Source organism: Nothobranchius furzeri, chromosome 4 (assembly GCF_043380555.1).
Source record: "Nothobranchius furzeri strain GRZ-AD chromosome 4, NfurGRZ-RIMD1, whole genome shotgun sequence".
Taxonomy (NCBI): Eukaryota; Metazoa; Chordata; class Actinopteri; order Cyprinodontiformes; family Nothobranchiidae; genus Nothobranchius; species Nothobranchius furzeri.
In genome coordinates this window covers 6,235,257-6,252,684 of record NC_091744.1, presented here as the reverse complement: position 1 = coordinate 6,252,684, position 17,428 = coordinate 6,235,257, and the positions used below count along the sequence as shown (strand labels likewise).

Genomic DNA, 17,428 nt, shown 5'->3' with positions numbered 1-17,428 from the left:
TGAATGATGAGTAATCACGAGTGAATAGCAAAGGTGTCAAAGTACAAACTTGCATAACATTTACTTTTATGCTTTAAGTAGTTTTACAAATAAGTACTTTTTACTTTTACTTGAGTAGAAAGCTCAAATTTATACTTTCACGTTTACAGAAGTCTTTTAAAAGTTAGTATCTACACTTGTGTAGTTAAACTGAAAACTTTTGACACCTCTGGTGAAATGGTATCCTTCATGCAGGGACTTTCCTAAACAGGAGACGCCCTTCGGCTCCTTGGCTAGAAGCTCAAATACCGAGTTACAGACATGAAGATGATCCACTCCAGAACAAAAACCATGTGATGATTCTACCGCTGATTGACGTCATCAGGATGTCTGACAGGCCTTCAAATTTCTCTCATCACTAACATGACCTGACTGCTGCTTTGAAGAAATTGTTTTGGGTTTTTTATACTAAGAAACATAATATGAATGCCATTGAATCCATCTGAACAGATAAATGTACATTTTAAAGCTGTACAAAAATGTAAATCACCACTTATTTCTTCATATGTTGCTTCCAGCAGTCAGACTTTGTTATAAATTGTTAAAAGCGAATGAACTCAAATTTCTTAATTAAATGCTATTCCAAAATTCTTCACTACGTGCACAGTAAGAGAACTAACATACAGAACAGCTGATGGAAGTCGAGCTAGGTGGCACTGTGCGTTGCTGCATTGCTGCAAGGTTGCTGGTTCACATCTCGACAGCTTCCTTTCTGAGTGGAGTTAGTATGTTCGCTATGGAGCTAGAAATGGGGCAATATTACATGTAACTTGTACCATGTTTTGTAACTTGTAACGTGCTTTGCAAGTGTAACTTTTGTTTTGTAGCATGTAATTCTCGATTAGTAAATTAAACTTTTGTAACTTGCAGTCCTAAAAAAAATTCTGTGTGCAAGTTTCAAATCACAACTCACAAAGCACATAATTATTTCTTTTTTTGGGACAATGCACATTAATGAACGATCAAGTACTTATGTATAGTCTGTAAATGTACAGAGAATTGAATCAAAGTGAATTGGGCTTAAAAAGCTAATTTCTAATCCGCTTTGCCTCGCACCCTGAATCACACAAATGTTGCACTTCAATTTAAATGAAAAGTAACAAAGTGTGTTTTGTCTATGTCACATAATTTAATGTTATTTCTTAGCTCTTAAAAACTTTTAAGGAAAGTGACTACAAATCAGATGTTGCTGATGACATCACACAGAACCTCTTTATCCCTAGCATAGCTGCTACTTAACACATGGCCAGATTGATGGTGGTTTTCTCCACGTTTGATTCTCCTTTTGTCCTAGAAGGATTTGAAGCTCACTAAACTAATCTTCTCCTCTTCTCTGTGTCTGGTTCGATTGGTTAGGGTCAATGTGATGATGTGAACATTTGTAGTCCTACACGTCTCTTCACACAAAATCTAAAATAACTTTTGCTGTCGTTCTAAAATGACTGCTTTCTTGGAATCAATATGTGTCTTTTAAAATCTTGAACATTATATGGCACATATTAAATGGGATCAGAAAATAAAGTTTATTCTCTAATAGATTCAGAATTCATTTTTTGGGCAGTTGGGGGCCAATGGTAGATGAGCGTGACTCCTGGGCGTGACTTAGGCCTAGTCCACACATAGCTGGGGTTTTTTAAAAACGAATATCCGCCCCTCCAAAAACTTGCATCCACACCACCTCGTTTAAAAAAAAACTCTGTCCACACGTACCCGGATAAATACGTTGTTAAGGACATGCCAGACCTGTAGGTGGCAGTACTTCCCCCGTTCTTAACCTCGTCCTTCGTCTGTGGTCTTCCGCAAGGAGCAGTAATTCCGCTTGCAAAAACAAACAAGCAAAAAGCGCTTGGACCATTGATAAAGCGAGCGCAGCTCTGAGGGCATCCATGCTATCGGCTAGTGTAAACACAGGTCGCACACGTGATGTCAGCATTTTTCTGTCGCGGAAAGTGACGTTGCGGACCTTAAAACTCCGGTTTTGTCTGTCCACACGCAGACACCCAAAACGGAGAAAACGCAGATCTTCACTTTGGCCGGAGTTTTTAAAAAGGTCCGTTTTCGTGTGAAAAAACTCAGTTTTCGTGTGGATGACAGGCCAAAACGTAGAAAAATATCTACGTTTTGGCAGATCCCCGGCTACGTGTGGACAGGGCCTTAGGCTCTCCATAGCTTTGCAACCCCTCCCCATTTGCAGCAGGCTGTCCCGTGATTCGCTGTCTTCCGAGCAAAAATCCTCTTAGTTGTTATTTAAGTGCAATGCTGCATAAAGTGAATGGTATTAAATTCCCACAGTTTAAATTGCCATCACCACTGTTTAGAACACTGCTGATCTGAAGAGAAGCTTGTTCAAGAGATATCCCAGAGAGCCAGAATTCCACACTGCCCCATGTCTTCTTTAAACCCCTGCGGTTTGCTGCCCTGGCCACTGACATACGCGTCTAATCATGCAATGTACCATAGTGCTGCGTACAAAATGCACTGAACTTAAGTAAGTCCAGATCTACCTGGAATAAACGTTATGAACGTTTATTTATCACATATTTACCCATCAATGTACTTTTGGACTTCGAGTGTCGGTAAACCTTTCGGACTTCCAATGCCGGTAAACCGTGTCACTTTTTTAGGGGTGTGTGTACTCAGCTGCAAATTGCAACACAGAGATGTGGGATCAAAACAAGCAGAGTCAACATAGGTGCAGAAACCGTTCTTTTTTTTGGATGAGATTAAAGCAGATAATTTCCCAACTTTCTTGTGGCGTATAAAAGAGAGGAAAAGACTCAGATGAAGCAAAAACAGCAGACATGGGGTCAATTAGGAGGATGTGCTGGCTCCAGCTGTGGCTGATTTCTATTCTGGCAGCTTTCTGTCAGATTCCCACATCTGCAGGATCACCTCAGTAAGTAAATGCTCCTTACCTCATATTAACACATTAGTGTCTAACATTGATCATTTTGGGTAAAATGTGTGAATACTTCATTTACAAAAAAATAATCCATTAAAAGCTATTTTTTCCCATTGATGACAACAACTAAAAATCACTGATAATGTTTTTAGCGCTTGCAGAAAAACTTGCATATTTCTGCACACCTTCACTTTTCTTGGCTCTGTAAAATGAATAAAAAGGACACTTTTTACCCTGTGGAAATCATTCTATGTATTATAAACATCATATATTGTGTGACACGATTAAAGCCAACGAGATTTATTCAAGAATGGTGTCTTTTGTAAATTTTCTAATATACTGACATTTCAATTTACCTGTGTGCCATTAATTTTTTTATTTTCAAAGTAGAAATTGCACCTCTTCTGTTTTGTTTTGTTTCCTACATTTGCCACTCACTGATTAACCTTGGAAAAACCTTCAGACCCTCGCTGGTACTTAATGAGAAATCACTTGTGTTTAGTGAATATGATGGTGGAACATGATGCACTCGTGTGTTCATTTCCAACTAGGAAGGAACTATTCGGCTGACTAACCAATGGTGGGATAAGGTGGGGACAGCTTTAAAGCTTATGCAGTTTAAGGTTTAAAAAAAAGACCTTTACACAAAATCCTGCTAATGTCTTCCTCCTCTCAACATGTCCTTCCTCAACATCCTCGGCATTGAGGATTCAAGAAGTCTTTTTTGTCCCTTTGGGGCAATTTGTTTTGCAGCCAGCAGTAAAAATAGTCAAACATGCACACTGAAAACATGAGAAGAAGACGCTGGATACCTGCATGTCTCAGAGTTTTTTATGCTCTACAAAAAAGAGGCCTCAAAGTAGCAGGTTGTGTTATTGATTTTAGGCCTCTGTCCGCATGGCCTTCCTTCTCATGTGAACGTGCTCGTGTGTTTGCAAAGTGCTTGTGTGTACAGTTTTGTGTACTAATTTGTTATCTGGAATTATGAGGAAGTTCTGTTGAGAAGGATATGAAACTTTCTGCAGTCAGCACCAAGAAAAGCCGCAGCCCTCAGCAGCTTCACTTTTAACTTAATGCATTAACCCGTCGTCCAGTGCTTAATTTGTAAATCAAACGTTCCCGGAACGCAAATACTGATGTCAAGTTTGCCGCGTGAGTTGCCGGATCCTAGCAGACGGTTGCCGGAATGGTCCTTTCAAAATAAAATAGTTCCCGGATCTTGTTCCCACAAGATCCGGCTCAAAATAAGCCCTGCCGTCATCATGTAGAGCCCATGAAATGTATCAGTTTTGACCATATTCCTTAACACATAATGCAGTGGTTGAATCACCTGTGCAGCAGAAAATCAGGCTCTTCAGAAGCTGCTGATTGACATCAGGTGTGTTGAAGCAGAGTTAAAACTAAACACGTTAAATGCTGGCTCTCCAGGACCAGGAGTGAGCTCTGTTGTACCACATCATCATTCACTCACTTTAAAAGAGACACCATTATTGTCTAAACTAGTATGGCTGACATGCCTCTTCTCTGTAAAAATAAATATATAAAGCAGGTGATTAACTTAAATAAGGCTCGAATGCATTTTAGAATCCCACGTCATTCTGAGCGTATTAGTTCAACTAATCAAATTTCGCAACAGATCAAGATTTTTTGGGAGGATATTTGAGAAATGATTTTAGCAAATAGGAGAAAGACTTTGATCCTTCAAATTCCAGTAAATTTGGACACATTTGGAGTTTGCTTAGAGGTGCATTGCGCCACAAACAACAAACAGATTCCAGTAAAGCAAGCAAAAAGGGTTTATTGACCCACTCTAGCTGCTGTTTTAGGTAAGCCACAGGTCACTCACTGGTAAATGTTTATAAATGCTGAAGTGTATAATGGATACATTTTAAGAGTTAATTGCAAAAATAGAAAAAGCAAATTTTCATCAAAATGACCAAACATTTGGACTAATGTATTTTTGAAATAAATAGTAAAAAGATGCATTAAAAAAAGTTATATATTTTTGCATGAACTCTTTAGTTAACATGAGTTTGTAAAACATCTCAAAAACAGCAACCATTCACTACAAGCAGAAGTATTAACCTTGTTTGTGCTCCTTTCTCCAGGCCTGTGATGTCTGCTCCTAACTTACTGAGAGTGGGAACAGAAGAAAATATTTTTGTAGAGATCCAGGACTTTGGGGGAAGTAATGATGTCACCGTTACCATCCATGTGAAGAATTTCCCAACCAAAACCAGAACTCTGGCATCCACAACTGTGACACTAAGAAAGGACAAAAATTTCCAGGATTTTGGGAGGGTCACGGTAAAATACTGCTGTTGTTGCTCTTCACACACACACACACACACACACACACACACACACACACACACACACACACACACACACACACACACACACACACACACACACACACACACAATCAAAATGCTAATTAGCATGTGTTGTCAGGCAACATCTGGCAAATATCTGGGTCAACTTCAGCTACTTTCTGTCAGAGAAAGTTGGCATCACTGGCTTCAGCAGGGTTTTTAAAATAAATTCTGTCATTTCCAATTTTTGCTTAAGAAAGGAAAGGGGAAAAAAACTAAATGTAATTAAAAATCAAATTTGGAATGAAAAAATTGTGAGATTTTATTTTAAAACTATAATGCCCAGCTATAATGTGTGTGTGTGTGTGTGTGTGTTGGATGTCAGAAAATTATAATACTTGAAATGATTGTGTGTCTTGTTTGATTTTCTGATAAATCAACAAGCGTCTCATGATTTTCATCTTGAGAGGCACTATATAAAAAATTCTTTCTTCTTCTGAATACGCGCTGATATCCCAGAGTCAGATATTCTTGGGTGAGATCCTGAGTTGATGACCAGCTTAGTAAAAGCACTGACTGCAGTCTTATCCGTTGAAAGAGTCAGCTTAGCCTCTTATAACCTCTTTTAATCATGTTACTTTGTATTTTAAGATGTGGAAATCTGAGAAATCATTTTAAAAATCTTATTTCTGATTATAATCGATCACTCCGACTTTTTCATGCAGGCTGAACATGAAAATAGTCTCCTACATCTATCTCCTGCATTAGTTTATGATAGAAAATAGATGGTGAAACTCTTGGATTTGAAAAGCATGACTGATCACTTAACATGGACTTACCCATCGCAACGGTAAAGGCTGTTGTTGGTTTAGCATCCAGGAAACAGCAAAGAGTGTCTCAACAAATAGAGGCTAACATTAGCATTAGCATCTTTTGTATATTCAGTCTGTGTTTGTCTTCTCAACGCTTTTTAAAGTTCTTTTTTTAAACAGAAGAACAGAAGATCGCAGGAGCGATCAAAACTGTTAGCAAGGTAAAAAAAACTTTGCTGTGCTTAAAAAAAGAACTTAAAAAATGATTAGCATTAGCAACCCCACCACACAGCAGAACTCCTCCAGACTTGTGTTACTTGTGGAGACAAAACATTGATGCTGCACGTCGGTGGTAGAGTCACGTTATTATCCAATCAGATGCAAGATATCAGGAAAATCTCAGGAAATAAGACTCCAAAACCTGCTGTCTGAAGCTCAGCTGTGATGTGGCTCCCTTCTAATTCCTTAAAATGGTGCATCAGTGTTTTCTTTCCACGACTGACAGGGCATTCGTTCTTTCTAGAGACCACTGCAACGTTACAACATTCAACAACTTTAAATAACGTGTACCTTGTATTTAACCAAGTACTTTTTCATTGCCTACACTGCCTCTTTTTCAGATCCCTGCTGCAGAGTTCATCAATTCCAGGGCAAACAAGGTTTCCCTTCAAGCAGAGTTCAGCACAGGCACAACTCTTGAAACATATGTTCTAGTTTCCTTCCAGTCTGGCTTCATTTTCATTCAGACCGACAAGCCCATCTACAACCCCGGCACTCTTGGTGAGGCTACTTCATCAAGTGTGATATTAACTAAAGATCAGTGTGATAGAAACCCAAAATGAGGGGATTTGATAGATATGAAAAAGTAAAAGACCAAATTTAACATTGATTCTTTGTGCATTTCAGTATTAACTGCTATCATTTGTGTGGTATTTAGCAAAATGCAGGATGGCTAAAAGTAGTCATGAGATTTCCTGTCAGAGCTTACTTTTATGCTCTCTCTCTCTCTCTCTCTCTCTCTCTCTCTCTCTCTCTCTCTCTCTCTCTCTCTCTCTCTCTCTCTCTCTCTCTCTCTCTCTCTCTCTCTCTCTCTCTCTCTCTCTCTCTCTCTCTCTCTCTCTCTCTCAGTACAATACAGGGTTTTTGCCATGGGACCTGGCATGGAGCCTTTGAATAATAGTCAGCCTGAAGCTATTACATTGGATGTTATGGTACTGACACATTTGTTATGCACACACACAGGAATACACTTACATGGTAAAACTAAAGTTACAAATGTGTTTAACAAGTTATAAAACATTTTAACACTAAAGGTGTGATAAGTAAGAATATTACAGTGAAATACTCACAAAACAGTGTAATGTCTCAATCATGCTGGAAGGAGGGTTACATTGAACAGATTTCCTTCTCAGCCGGCTGGGTGGTTGCCAGCTTCTTTTCTTTTAAAAAGACCAAAGAGGGATGCAGTCACTGTTTACAATCTGTCCAATAACAAGGTTTCCAAGTCTTTAACAGCAAAATACTGCGCTGGCATTTGTATTTTGACATTGGATAAAAAAAGAAAGAAACAGCGTTGGGGACATAATGGAAGCCATTAAAAGGAGCGGCCAAGAAGTAAAAGAAAGAAGCAAAAACATGTGAGCAAAAGAAAATAAAACTTTTTTTGTCCTACTTTAATATTGGGAAAAGTAGACTAGAGGCTAATGCTGAGCCAACAATGCTAACAGTAATTAGAAAAAAATTGTCAGCTCAAAATATCTAAAAGCTACTTTTTCAATTACCAAAAACTCTTTATTTCACAGTGAAATTCATTTATCAACCTATCAACTTACTGTGTGCGGCTCCTCTGGCGCTCATTCGCAAGTGGCGAATGGACACTCCCAAAGCTCACAAAGGAGTGTGTGGGTGTTTCTTTGCAGTTCCCCCTTTATCCACTAGGTGATGTCTCCAAAACAGAGAAAGTTCTCACTGCCTCCCATATACCAACTTCACTGCAGAACTAAACATGTTTCCAGCCTGGTTCAAACATTTTAAAGGGGCATTATGGAAGTTTGACAGCCAAAACATGTATAGAAATAATAAATGTCTTCTTCATACATTCTCCTGCAATGCCCTGGTCCTGTAGAATGAGCCCTGGCATTTTTACTGTGATTGCCTGTTTTTCTGTAAAATCACAGAAAAAGAGAGCTGCTCGGGTCGAGCAGGCTGCTTCATGCAGGGCCGGAGTGGGACACATTTTCAGCCCTGGAGTTTCAGACCCCAGACCGGCCCACTTAACGAATTATTATTAAAATCATGTTAGAACTTTATATGTATAGTCTACAAAAGCACACTACTCGGTAAAGCCTTGTAATTGTAAAGCAAGAAAGAGTTGCTTTACAATGTAGGTTTATTTGAACATCAGTGCACATCTCCAACATTGTTCTTTACAACACATTCTCTAACAATATAGCAATCTACATTCTGTTCAAACAGCTGTTCTGAGATTTTCAAACCTTTAAAATGAAATGACTCAGCACTCCCTTTCACACTTTTTCCAGTTTCCCTAGACTCACCTGCACACAATTAAAATAATCATCTGTAAAGCTTTGGCACATTTGATATGGAAAACACATCTTTGTAACCAATTAAAATATTTTCTATGGCAAAATATGCAGGCTTATTTAATTTTACTTTCATTCTAATAACGATCTGTTGTGGGCTTTGTGCATTTACTAACAGAAATACATCAGGTCACTACTATTATTTGGGCATTAAAATTATTATAATGAAACTGATGTTTGCTTGTTTGCACATGAGTTGGCTCACCTTCTATCCCAACAGGAGCAATACCCTCACTGCTGGCTCCTGGCTCTTCTTCTGACACTACATTGTGTGAAAATTGTCACAATTCAGCATTCATTTTCCTTTTTTACATGCTTTCTGATCAATGCTGAATCATCTAGCATTTTAGAACACTTTCATATAGAGCCAGGATAGTTTTCATCATATAAATTTCAATAATATTCAGTTCACTGACTCAATAAGTAATCCTACCAGTACATGCCCGCTCTGGAATTGTGGGTTTCTGCCTGGTGCTTATTAGGCCTACAGGATCTTGTGTTTGACTCTGACAAGACAGTTTGGTGGCATCAGTCACATCATACTGTAAATTATATTACATAACGTTATGTCATGATGCCATATAATTCATTATTGATGCTTAATTAACTTGAATGGTGATTTGCAGCCGGTAAAGTTTAACATCTTGACTTGCCTTACCCGTTTTATCTTCATTTGAAGTTAAAGACCGCAAGCTTGTTTGAGAAAAAAAGGTGCTCATTTTTGCACATTTAGCTGCATCCAGGGCCAGATTAAGACTTCGTTGTACCCTGGGCAACAATATTCAAGGGCCCCATCATCACGACCCAAGGATCACCATAATATGGTCACATACAGAATATTTTACTGTAATATGCAGTAAATATACTCAATGCTTGAATGCCTGACATCACGTAACCCGCTCAGGGTAACCTTTGACCCACCTTGTGTGGACTGACCAATGAGGAGAGGGTCTTAACTTGAGGCCCTCTCTTCATTGGTCAGTCTGCATGAGACTGACTCTCAACTGACGTTTAGTCATAGGCAGCGAAGCGTCTGTGCAGCACAAAAGCCCGGGTGGACAGTTTGTTTAGTACAGGGTGATCATATTTCCATTTCCAAACAAGAGAACAGGGGATCTGTGCCTATGACGTCACACTATGGCAACACCACACAAACCACGTTGGGACCCATTTTCTTGTAAGAACTAAATTAATATCAGATTCTGCCAATAAAAGGGCTCTAAAACAATTCATATGTAAATATTTAGCATATGTATTGCAAAATCTCATTTTTCTGCTTTAGTGCTGCAACAAGGTTTTAATAATAATAAATTATTATAACTTTTGTTTTACTACAGCATCGGTACGCTTCCTGTGCACAGATTATTAAGGGTGCTTGTTTCAGCTGTGAGATTAGACGATAGGATCAATGATAAAATAAGTTGTCACACACTCCATGGAAACTTTCAGAGAATCCACAAATAGTGGCTTTCAATTTCATCTGATAATATTAGAACATGTCAGTAATGTCTGAGGAGCTTTTATAAACACTGGATAACTAACAATACTGGAGAGGGTAACAATTACACAGAGGCTTCTGGGGAGCCCAGTTATGGGGTGGGTGGGGGGGGGGGGGGGGTCATTTTGCCTTGGCCCCCAAAATGTCTTGAAACGGCCCTGGGTGTGTGACTGAGTTTTGAAGGTGATTTGAATTGTATCAGATGTATAACTATGACATGTGTATAACTTATTGTTTTATACTGGTAAAAACTTGTAGTGGAGATAAATCTACCTACATTTTACTTTACACTTAGTTTTGTTTTCTTGTTTTTATTGAACTATTTCCTGTCCTGTCTGTCTCTCGTCTTCCTGCGTCTCCTCTAAACTCTCCAGAAAAAACTGCTGCCAGGATTCTTACTTTTTCACCTCATCAGTTACTTTTGAGCAGATCAAATGGATCTCCTGACCGCAAAGCGGAGTGCGCCTTTCGATGCTGCGTCAGTGAGGTGAAATCACCGCAGCACCGCGCAGCACAGGTGATGAGCTGCGCAGCAGCAGAGCGCTTCAGGCACAAATAAGACAGAAAATAGAGAATATGTGCGGACATGAACGATCGTGTGCTAATTATAGTTTTTTGGTTGCGCCACTTTGAGAATGGACCGTGCGCTGGACGCAGCTGCCTGGATCGCTGCGCAATAACGCGCTGTGCCGCTCTTTGTGCTCTCTGCTCAGAAGAGTCCATAAATGATGTAATATAGATAGAAAACTTGTTTCCGGCTCCCCTGGATGTGTAAGATATACAGCCCCCCCATAATTCGATCCCTGCTCCTGGATGAAAAGCCGGACATTTTCATCAATACAAGAACCCGCAGTCCGGACGCCCGGACAGAGAGTGAAAAGTGGACATGTCCGGGGAAAACCGGACATACGGTCACCCTAGTTTAATATAATGCGGGAGATTACAGACATGCCTACAGTATTTTGCTCGTGCGCTTGCTGCCCTGGGCCCCTTAGAGTTCGTGGGCCCTGGTCAATTGCCCAGTTGCCCATATGGTTAATCCGGCCTTGGCTGCATCTGTTACCAACGCTTTCCTCTTTTTAATTCTTGCCTTCTCCGCGCCACCCTTGCTCTTTCTACTTTCCATCTTTCCGTCAACTGCGTGGTCACGTGGTGCGCACAGGCGCATACTGGGGAAAAAAACGAGCTGCAGCCTGCAGGTAGAGCCAGCCAGAGACAGCCGGGAGGAGCGTATGTGATCAGCCCGGCGGCCTCAGTGCCATGACTGAACACCGGCACCAAAAAATAAAAATAAAATGATAAAAAACAAAAACGAGAGCACCGGCCCCATGCGGCCCAAACATCGCGCGGCCCACCGGGAATTCTCCAGACCCTCCCGATTAGCCACTCCGGGCCTGGCTTCATGCACGTTCACGCTCAGGCATCGCCCGTAGCATTTGCTATCCGTAGCTTTAGTCTTTGTCGCTGTTCCTAACGCCTAGTGACAAAGCTAGCTACATTTCTGAGGACCCTAAGCTACTTTCTGTAGAACTTTCTTCCAGATATTTCCTGCAAATTAGCAAAAAAATAGCCATTTTCGCTCCGAACCGTTCTTTGAACGTTGTTTCAGCTGTCATCAAGGATATAAATGTTACAGATACTAAGGATGTCACTGGTGCTATAGATCACCTAGTGAGACGTTGGACTCTCATGCAGGAGACCTCGGTTTGATTCTGGATGTGAACGCAGTTTATTTAGAGGTTCTTTTTGACATTAATGGTATAATTTTTACAGTAAGATGCCCAAACTTTTATTAGAGACTCGCCGAATGGCATTGAATTCACCGATAAAAAAGATGTGGGTTCAACTTTTCACTTTGTCGGCTGTGCTGAAGAGAAAGGTACAGAACCAAATTATTTAATTAATTAGCTGCACGTTCTCCTGTCCTCTGTCCTCTGGGTCACACACACACACACACACACACACACACACACACACACACACACACACACACACACACACACACACACACAAGGGACTGTCTTAGCTGTTGTTTTCGTTAAGGAGTATGCACGTACAGCATGCGCGGCTCATGCACGAGCCTACTATTGAAGCTGCCATTACGCTTTTGGCCTGAGGAGGCAATCACGAGCATAAAAATTCAAAACTCCGTAAAGTCCCTTTAAGTTTAATAGGTGTAGTTTTAGTCATGACAACTCTGAGGGGAGCAAATGTTTTCTAACTCTTCCGTTTGGACGTAATTCAGTGCTTGAAATTATGAATATTTAGATTTGATTGGCAGGTGGCATGAGCGTCAGCGCTAGCGGCTAGGTTCAGGGAATGCCTCAGCCTCGACCTCTTGTTAAAAATGATTGTCCATTTTGACTCTCTGAACTGTAGTTGTGTCCTCTGTGTGTTCATGTTCATCGTGGAATTACTGGACAAAGATGGCAAACTGTGGTATTGATATCACTAACAGACCATGCAAAAAGTATCTGCTTCATTTTTATCAGTAGGTAAAATTATAAATCTGTTCTTTATATTGCTGGTTGAATGGAGGAAAATGCTGTGTATTTATTGCTGATTGGTCAGAAATGGGCTGAAATAAGATGCGTTAATAGGACTGGCTCCCTGGTTCGCTCCTGTGGCGGGGGCTTTGACCACAGCAGAGCCTATGGCCCCGCAGATCTCTGAACACTGCAGAGGCTAAACGTGGCGCCCTGCTTCAATCTTTGCTTTTTGGGGCTGTTCTTCTCGCCTGTGGAGCTCTCTGAGGGAGACCACAAAAACTCTGAAGCTCAGTGAGATGATGCATGCTTCACGTTAGAGTCCCTAACATTTTTCTGGCCAAAACCACCAGCAAACTTACGTTAGCTTCAGTTAGCTCAGTTTAGCTTGTAGTTGGGAGCAAAGGTGGGATGAGGTCCTCAAAATTCCACTCTCAGCTCCAACCTCTGTGCCCATTTTTGTATTGTCCAGGTTTGTCTAGACATGTGATATGGCCAAAATGGTGGTGATTGCAACCGCCCACCAGGTTTCAAGTTGAAGCCTCAGAAACCTATGGTAATGTCACGAAGGGTTCATACATATTTTTTTTACAGTCATTGGTTTTGAAACAGGGACTGCAGTACCCAAATTTGACCACAGGAGTTCACTCTTACTTCACACACCAATAAAAGTTTTTAAAAATAATTAACTTTAGGGTGTGACAACAATATCCACCTAATCAGCTGGTTCTGTTCAAAGTTATGAGCAACATGCCACACAGGAGCTTCATTTTCAAGATAAGAAAGGAAACATTGTGAAATAAAGCTAGGAAGTTTTTTAAATTTATATTTTATTTTTAGACGCCTGATGGCATCATAATACAGTCTGAGACTGTTTCAACGACTACACCGATGCACTCAAGAAAATACAAACTTCCTAATGTTGTCAGGTAAACAATTTCCCAACATGATAAATCCCCTAAAGGGTAGATGTGATTAGAAATATTGTTTTTGTGCAGTTTCGGACAGTGGAAAGTGGTGGCAAAAATTGGCAGTAACACACAGGAGGCCTTTACGGCAGAGTTTGAGGTCAAAGAATACGGTAAGTCTACTCAAACATTTTGAAGCCACCTGTTAAGAAAACGCATTCATTCATTTGGTAGGGACCATGCTCATAAATGAACATCTATTGAAGAACCGAAACACCTAAATATGCTGGATTATATCACCAATGCTAATTTACATCTGCATTGCCTTGGCAGGTCACACAAAATTATAAGAAAGAGCAGAACAGTAATTACCAAAGGAACCCATCACAGACATGCAGATTACTTTTCATACCCAAACAATTTTTGTTCTCTTTTGTACATTCACTCCGTGTTTATCTTTGTCATCCATTTTCTTGTTCTTTTTTTTTTACACAGTTTAGTAAAAAATGTTTTTTACCTGACGTGTTTCAGCTAGCATCTCTAGCTAGATCACTAGTGTTGGTGGCATCACTTCCTTTTATCATACATTAGTACACCCAAAGGAAAAGATATCAACAGATATAAAATGTGGAGTAATATATGAAATACCATGCAAACTCTGCAATTAAACATACATAGGAGAAACCGGACGCCAACTTAACACACGAAAAATAGAACCTCATAGAAACTGCGAGAGGGAAACAAGTCGAAGACACACAAGAAGCAGAAAGTACACTAAAGAAATCTGCTGTAACAGACCACTGCTCAAGAGACAACAAAAATACAAAAGATGGATAAAGGAAGCCATAGAAATAAGGAGCCCTGGACAGTAAACCATGAACAGAGACGATGGTGTATTCACAATGGACCACGCATCGGACTGTGTCATCAGCCAGAAGGATGTGGGCAAAGCATGACACCATCCTCTGCTGCTCGTGCATAAAAGAAAGTGACGCCACCAACACCGGCGATTTCTGATGATGGCTAGAGATACTAGCTGAAACATGTCAGGTAAAAAAACTACTTTTTTATTAAACTGTGTAAAAAAAAAAGAACAAGAGAATGGATACGTTTTTATTCTTCTCCCAAATATATACCCAAATGTTTGATGTTTACTGGTTGCTTTGTGAACATCATACAGACTGTTTTAGTTGTTTAGTTTTAGGTAAGATTAAGTGAGAATGGAAGCAGCCTCCTGAGTATTTTTGCACTAGTAATGATGACAGCATCATCGGCATACATTGGAAATGTATGGAATTGAGTTTTCAATGATTTTAAAGTAGTTTATCTCTTTTCTACATCCATCATTTAGCCAAGGTGAAGAATCCACCTTGTTTTATGCTGGTTTTCCTTTTTGGTGAAGCTTAACATTACTTCAGTGATTTTTGTGAGAAACAGATAGGTGGAGCTCTTTATGTCCCTGATTTGCAACATTTCACTCCACTTACTCCTCAGTAAAGCTGCCTCCAGATTTAGCATTTGGTTTTTTGAAATTGTTGGAAAAGAAACTGAAGCTGTGGGTAAGTTTCCTTGAGAAAAACAATTGCGTTATAATCCGATAACCCAGTTATACTGTATAGTTAAAGTTTTTAGTATTTATTTCAGATTGACTTTCAAATAAAAAATCTATGAGTGTTCTGAGCATGAAGTTACCTGGGTGGGCTTTTCAATTAATTGTGTGTTATTTATTTTTCTGGTCCTTTTTTATTCCAGTTGATTTTAAAATGTCCACAGTAGTTGAAATAGCAGTTAAAATGGTTTTTGTTTCACAGTACTTCCCAGCTTTGAGGTAAAAATTACACCTCCACCTCAGACCCCATTCTTTTACATGAACAGCAATGAGCTTACCTTCACTATCACAGCTAAGTAAGATAACACAGAATTCATATTGTCTTGATTTTCTTGGTGACGTGTTGACAGTAATCATGTGCTTCCAGGTATATGTTTGGTAAAGAGGTGGATGGAACAGCCTACGTGGTTTTTGGGCTCATCCAGGGGGACTCCAAAAAGAGCTTTGCAAACTCCCTTCAGAGAGTCCCGGTGAGCAAATGTATTCCCACAATACATCTCTCAGCTGAAAGTTGGGCCTTAGTTTTGTAATCCCCCAAATATGCTGCTTTGCCAAAAAATAAAATTAAACAAATTAGATAAATACAGTTAGGACGTATATTAAATATACCTTCACTAAAGACGTGTTCATCCCATCTTTATTTTAGACCACCTTTAAATTGTGGCATGATTTGGCAAGTTCCATTCATTGATAATTATTTGGGTTTTGGGGACTTGGGACAAATGTGTGATATCATGCACACAATTCAATATTCCCCTTTTAGAGGGTGTGGATCATAGATGTGAATAAAAGAAATAGATGTAAGAATTTAATGTGGAGGTTTAAGCCAGAAGAAACTGATGATGGCTGCAGCTTGAATTTAGATGGGACTAAATACAAATACAACAGCTTTTGTATTTCAGTTATGGATTTACCCTGAGGCAGCACATTAAAAAAATAAAAGATCCTAACTTGTTAGGCTGTATTTAGTTATAAAGCTTAAAAATACAACTGTAAGTAGAGATGCAAGGATACCACTTTTTTCCAAACCGATACGATACCGATACTTGGACCTGAGTACTTGCCGATACCGATTACCTATACCGATACTTCTACCACACACGCACACACAAAAAAATGCTATGAATTGGAATACAGGACAGGGTAAAAAACTTTTTTTTTTATAAAAAGGAATGCAGGTTATTTTCTTCTCTGCTTTCAACAGGAAAAGACTGTGAGGTAGATAAAAAGTAAAATATATGAATAGAATTGATCACAAAACAAAAATATTAGGTGAACAAAAATGACAAGCTTTATGAAGTTTGACATCGCAAGTTGTTGGCTAATGGTTTTCGAAAGGATCTGTAGGTGAAACTTAACAGTCAGTACATTCACCTTGTCAGATGGTCTCGTCTTACTTGGTTGAGTATTGCATGTCTGAACTCAAATCTGACAAACTGATGCAAGTTATCATAGCATTGCTACAGAAAATTTGGTGAGCACATTACTTGATTGGTGTACTGAAGAGTATGTCCTTTAAAGTTTGCTCAAATTGAATTTGTATGGCCTTATGAAGGGCTGAACTCATACACATTTTATTCACATTGACCTCACATTTTATTTTCGCGAGCCATTCCTTCAAACCAGAAATAAGATGCTTCGATTCGGTCAAACCCCGCTTCCCCTTGTGTGAATTCCACAATAGTACACAGCTGCAGACCAGGAGACTGCATATTCGCCCTTGCTCCAGTGAAAAAGTAAAACATATGTGCTTTTTTGAGACACATTAATCATTTTTTTAATATTACAGTGATTTATATATTTAAATAAGACAATTTCTTATTGATTTATTGATATTTCAACAGATCGAGCATGGTCGAGGAGAGGTCACACTGAGGAAAAATTACATCACAAGCACCTTTGGAGACATTCTTGCTCTGGAGGGCAAATCCATATATGTAGCCGCTAGCGTGCTGACAAAAAGTGGTAAGAAAGACATTGTTCAAACTACAGACCTGTCCTTCAGGTATAAAGGGTACATAGCTAACAGACACTGTTGCTTCGCCTGGATTTGTTATTATTCTCCAATATGAACCTTCAAGAAATATTATACTTTTGGTTTTTCAATGTTTTCTAGAAATATTACGTGTATGTAGAGTATGTGTAGTAGAAAATTTCTAGGCACAGCCAAGGTGTTGTCTGCTGCTCTGTCGTGGTAAAGAGAGCTGAGCCAAAAGGCAAAGTTCTCGATTTACCGGCCAATCTACGTTCCAATCC

The 17,428-nt window shown here is 39.5% G+C and overlaps 1 protein-coding gene across 1 annotated transcript in view; it reads left to right on the top strand.

Moving 5' to 3' along the window:
* Window positions 1-2,777: 2,777 nt before the first annotated feature.
* The window catches only part of LOC107390359 (complement C3), a 78,782-nt gene continuing 64,131 nt past the window's right edge, over window positions 2,778-17,428 (top strand). Inside the window, exons 1-9 of the mRNA XM_015967015.2 lie at window positions 2,778-2,935; window positions 5,050-5,248; window positions 6,689-6,848; window positions 7,197-7,279; window positions 13,496-13,584; window positions 13,654-13,736; window positions 15,375-15,468; window positions 15,540-15,642; window positions 17,017-17,137. Coding sequence (XP_015822501.1) covers window positions 2,841-2,935; window positions 5,050-5,248; window positions 6,689-6,848; window positions 7,197-7,279; window positions 13,496-13,584; window positions 13,654-13,736; window positions 15,375-15,468; window positions 15,540-15,642; window positions 17,017-17,137 — 1,027 coding nt within the window. The 5' untranslated portion in view covers window positions 2,778-2,840. The remainder of the gene's footprint in view (window positions 2,936-5,049; window positions 5,249-6,688; window positions 6,849-7,196; window positions 7,280-13,495; window positions 13,585-13,653; window positions 13,737-15,374; window positions 15,469-15,539; window positions 15,643-17,016; window positions 17,138-17,428) is intronic.